The sequence below is a fragment of the Pristiophorus japonicus genome, chromosome 6, assembly GCF_044704955.1.
Source record: "Pristiophorus japonicus isolate sPriJap1 chromosome 6, sPriJap1.hap1, whole genome shotgun sequence".
Classification (NCBI taxonomy): domain Eukaryota; kingdom Metazoa; phylum Chordata; class Chondrichthyes; family Pristiophoridae; genus Pristiophorus; species Pristiophorus japonicus.
The window spans coordinates 128,715,272-128,721,253 of record NC_091982.1 but is presented as its reverse complement, the minus strand read 5'-3'; the positions used below and the strand labels follow the sequence as shown (position 1 = coordinate 128,721,253).

The following is a 5,982-nucleotide window of genomic DNA, read 5'->3' as shown; positions in this document are numbered from 1 at the left end:
ACCCCGACACACTGACACCCTGACACCTTGACGCACTGACACCTCTACACCCCGACACACTGACACCCTGACACCCCGACACACTGACACCCTGACACCCCGACACACTGACACCCCTACACCCCGACACACTGACATCCCTACACCCCAACACACTGACACCCCTACACCCCGACACACTTGACACCCTGACACCCCGACACACTGACACCCTGACACCCCGACACACTGACACCCCTACACCTCGGCACACTGACACCCTGACACACTGACACCCTGACACCCCGACACACTGACACCCTGACACCCCGACACACTGACACCCTGACACCCCGACACACTGACACCCTGACACCCCGACACACTGACACCTTGACACCTCGACACACTGACACCCCTACACCTCGACACACTGACACCCTGACACACTGACACCCTGACACCCCGACACACTGACACCCCGACACCCCTACACCCCTACACCTCGACACACTGACACCCCTACACCTTGACGCACTGACACCCGACACCTCGACATACTGACACCCTGACACCCCTACACCCTGACACCCCGACACACTGACACCCTGACACCTCGACACACTGACACCATGACACCCCTACACCCCTACACCTCGACACACTGACACACCTACACCTCGACACACTGACACCCGACACCTCGACACACTGGCACCCTTACACCTCGACATACTGACACCCTGACACCCCTACACTCCGACACCCCGACACTCAAACCCCCGACACACAAATCCCCCAACACCCCGACATCCTGACACCCCTACACCCTTACACCCTGGCACCCCAACACCCTGAGACCCCGACACACAGGCACCCCTGACACCCAAACCCCCAGACACCCACATCCCCTGACACACCGACATCCCGATACCCCTACACCCCGACACCCCGGCACCCAAACCCCCTGACGCCCCTACACCCCTACACCCCAACACCCCTACACCCTGACACCCCCACACCCCGACGTCCTGACACCCCTACACCCCGACACACTGACACCCTGACGCCCCAACACCCCTACACCCCGACACCCCGACATCCCGACACCCCGACACCCCGACGCACTGACACCCTGACACCGTGACACCTCGACACCCTGACACCTCAACCCCCCAACACCCTGACACCCAAACCCCCCGACACCCTTGACACACCTACACCCTGACACCCCTACAGTCCGACACACCGACACTCAGATGCACGGATACCTGGATACTCGGATACCGGGATACCTGGATACTCGGATACCCGGATACTTGGATACCTGGATACTTGGATACCCAGATTCGCGGGTACCCGGATACTCGGATACCTGGATACCCGGATACCTGGATAACCGGATACACGGATACTCAGATACTCGGGTAACTGGATACTCGGATACCTGGATAACCGGATACCCGGATGCTCGGATTCCCGGATACTCGGATACCAGGATACCTGGATACTCGGATTCCTGGATACGCGGATACCTGGATACTCGGATATTCGGATACTCAAATACCTGGATACCCGTATACCTGTATACCTGGATACTCGGATACCGGGATATCTGGATACTCGGATACATGGATACCCGAATACTCGGATACCTGGATACTCAGATACCCAGATACTCGGGTAACTGGATACTCGGGTACCTGGATACCCGGATAACCGGATACTCGGATACCTGGATAACCGGATACTCGGATACCCGGGTACTCGGATACTCAGGTAACTGGATACTCGGATACCTGAATACCCGGATACCCGGATGCTCGGATTCCCGGATAACCGGATACCAGGATACCTGGATACTCGGATTCCTGGATACCCGGATACCTGGATACCCGGATACCTGGATACTCGGATACTCGGATACTCAAATACCTGGATACACGTATACCTGTGCACCTGGTTACTCGGATACCGGGATATCTGGATACTCAGATACACGGATACCCGGATACTCGGATACCCAGATACTCGGGTAACTGGATACTCGGGTACCTGGATACCTGGATAACCGGATATTCGGATACCCGGGTACTCGGATACTCGGGTAACTGGATACTCGGATACCTGGATACCCGGATACCCGGATGCTCGGATTCCCGGATAACCGGATACTCGGATACCAGGATATCTGGATACTCGGATTCCTGGATACCCGGATACCTGGATACTCGGATACTCGGATACTCGGCTACTCAAATACCTGGATACCCGTATACCTGTATACCTGGATACTCGGATACCGGGATACCCAGGTTCTCGGGTACCCGGATACTCGGATACCAGGATACCTGGATACTCGGATTCCTGGATACCCGGATACCTGGATATTCGGATACTCGGATACTCGGATACTCAAATACTTGGATACCCGTATACCTGTATACCTGGATACTCGGATACCTGGATACCCGGACACCTGGATAACCGGATACACGGATACCTGGATACTCGGATACTCGGATATCCGGATACCCAGATACTCGGGTAACTGGATGCTCGGATTCCCGGATAACCGGATACTCGGATACCAGGATACCTGGATACTCGGATTCCTGGATACCCGGATACCTGGATACTCGGATACTCGGATACTCGGATACTCAAATACTTGGATACCCGTATACCTGTATACCTGGATATTCAGATACCGGGATATCTGGATACTCGGATACCCAGATACCGGGATACCTGGATACCTGGATACCCAGATACTCGGATACCTGGAAACCCGGATATCTGGATACTCGGATACCCGGATACTCGGATACAGGTATACCCAGATACTCGGATGCTCCGATACCCGGATACCTGGATACCCGGATACCCGGATACTTGGATACCCGGATCCCGGGATACCTGGATACCTGGATATGCAGATACTCGGATACCTGGATACCTGGATACCCAGATACTCGGATACCTGGATACGCGGATACCCAGATACTTGGATACCCGGATACTCGGATACCTAGATACCCAGATACTCGGATACCTGAATACCCAGATACTCGGATATTCGGATACCCGGATACTCGAATACCTGGATACCCGGATACTCGGATACCTGGATAAGCCGATACTCGGATACCCGGATACTCTGATACCTGGATACCTGGATACCCAGATACTCGGATACCTGGAAACCCGGATATCTGGATACTCGGATACCCGGATACTCGGATACAGGTATACCCAGATACTCGGATGCTCCGATACCCGGATACCTGGATACCCGGATACCCGGATACTTGGATACCCGGATCCCGGGATACCTGGATACCTGGATATGCAGATACTCGGATACCTGGATACCTGGATACCCGGATACCTGGATACTCGGATACCCGGATACCCAGATACTCGGATACTCAGATACCCGGATACTCGGAAACCCGGATACCTGGATACTCGGATACCTGGATACCCAGATAGTCGGATACTCGAATACCCGGATACACGGATACCCGGATACTCGCATACCCGGATACTCGCATACCCGGATACTCGGATACCTGGATACCTGGATACCCGGATACTCGAATACCTGGATACCCGGATACTCGGATACCAGGATACCTGGATACCCGGATGCTCGGATACCCGGATACTCGGATACCAGGATACCTGGATACTTGGATTCCTGGATACCCGGATACCTGGATACCCGGATACCTGGATACTCGGATACTCGGATACCCGGATACTCGAATACCTGGATACCTGGATACCCGGATGCTCAGATACCCGGATACTCGGATACCTGGATACTCGGATACTCGGATACTCGGGTACCCGGATACTCGGATACCAGGATACCTGGATACCCGGATGCTCGGATACCCGGATACTCGGATACCAGGATACCTGGATACTTGGATTCCTGGATACCCGGATACCCGGATACTCGGATACCCGGATACTCGGATACCCGGATACTCGGATACCTGGATACCTGGATACCCGGATACTCGGATACCCGGATACTCGGATACCAGGATACCTGGATACTTGGATTCCTGGATACCCGGATACCCGGATACTCGGATACCCGGATACTCGGATACCCGGATACTCGGATACCTGGATACCTGGATACCCGGATACTCGAATAACTGGATACTCGGATACTCGGTTACCCAAATAATCGGATACCTGGATACCCGGATACTTGGATACCCGGATACTCGGATACCTGGATACTCGGATACACAGATACTCGGGTAACTGGATAACCGGATACTCGGATGCTCGGATACCCGGATACTCGGATACCAGGATACCTGGATACCCGGATGCTCGGATACCCGGATACTCGGATACCAGGATACCTGGATACTTGGATTCCTGGATACCCGGATACCTGGATATCCGGATACCTGGATACTCGGATACTCGGATACTCAAATACCTGGATACCCGTATACCTGTATACCTGGATACCTGGATACTCGGATACCGGGATATCTGGATACTCAGATACACAGATACCCAGATACTCGGATACCTGGATACTCGGATACCCAGATACTCGGGTAACTGGATACTTGGGTACCTGGATACCCGGATAACCGGATACTCGGATACCTGGATCACCGGATACTCGGATACCCGGGTACTCGGATACCCGGATACTTGGATACTTGGATACCCAGATACTTGGATACTCGGATACCCAGATACTCGTATACCTGGATATCCAGATACCCGGCTACTCGGATACCCGGATACAGGGCTACCTGGATACCTGAATATCCAGATACCGGGATACCTGGATACCTGGATACCCAGATACCCGGATATCTGGATACTGGGATACCCGGATACTTGAATATCCGGATACCGGGATACCTGGATACGCAGATACTCAGATACCTGGATACTCGGTTATCCGGATACTCGGATACTCGGACACCTGGATATCTGGATACCCAGATACTCGGATACCTAGATATCCAGATACTCGGATACTCGGATACCTGGATACCCGGATACTCAGATACTCGGATACCTGGATACTCGGATACTCGGATACTCGGATACCCAGATACTTGGATACCAGGATACCCGGATACTCAGATACCCAGATACGTGGATACTCGGATACCCAGATACTTGGATACCCGGATACTCAGATACTCGGATACCCAGATACTCGGATATTCGGATACCCGGATACTCGGATACCTAGATACCCAGATACTCGGATACCTGAATACCCAGATACTCGGATATTCGGATCCCAGATACTCGGATATTCGGATACCCGGATACTCGGATATCTGGATAAGCCGATACTCGGATACCCGGATACTCGGATACCTGGATACCCGGATACTCGGATACCTGGATACCCGGATGCTCGGATACACGGATACTCGGATACTCAGATACCTGGATACCTGGATACTCGGATACTCCGATACCTGGATACCTGGACACACGGATACCTGGATACTCGTATATCTGGATACCCAGATACCCGGATATTCGGATAACTGGGTACCTCGATACCCGGATACTCGGAAACCCGGATACTTGGATACGTGGATACACGCATACCTGGATACTCGGATACTCGGACACCTGGATACCTGGATACCCGGATACTCGGATACCCGGATACTCGGAAACCTGGATACCTGGATACTCGGATACCCAGATACTTGGATACCTGGATACCCAGATAGTCGGATACTCGAATACCCGGATACTCGGATACCCGGATACTCGGATACTCGGATACTCGGATACTCGGATACTCGAATACCCGGATACCCGGATACTCGTATACCCGGATACTCGTATACCTGGATACCTGGATACTCGGATTCCTGGATACCCGGGTACCTGGATACTCGGATACTCGGATACTCAAATACTTGGATACCTGTATACCTGTACACCTGGATACTCGGATACCGGGATATCTGGATACTCTGA

The 5,982-nt window shown here is 53.1% G+C and overlaps 1 protein-coding gene across 1 annotated transcript; it reads left to right on the top strand.

The window, feature by feature from the left end:
• Positions 1 to 2,126: 2,126 nt before the first annotated feature.
• Positions 2,127 to 5,982, top strand: LOC139266175 (ice nucleation protein InaA-like). Its single transcript, XM_070884008.1, has 4 exons — positions 2,127 to 2,526; positions 2,574 to 4,173; positions 4,255 to 4,724; positions 4,799 to 5,982. Exons 1-4 carry the CDS (start codon positions 2,127 to 2,129, stop codon positions 5,980 to 5,982), a joined length of 3,654 nt encoding a protein of 1,217 aa, XP_070740109.1.

Bases quoted from the DNA above. Each gene is read 5' to 3' on its own strand.
- LOC139266175 (XM_070884008.1), top strand. From the start codon at position 2,127: ATGCTCGGATTCCCGGATAACCGGATACTCGGATACCAGGATATCTGG. The intron at 2,527-2,573 runs GTAACTGGATGC...CTCGGATACCAG, and splicing joins CCGGATACCCAGATACTCGG to GATACCTGGATACTCGGATT. The intron at 4,725-4,798 runs GTATACCTGGAT...CTGAATATCCAG, and splicing joins ACTCGGATACCCAGATACTC to ATACCGGGATACCTGGATAC.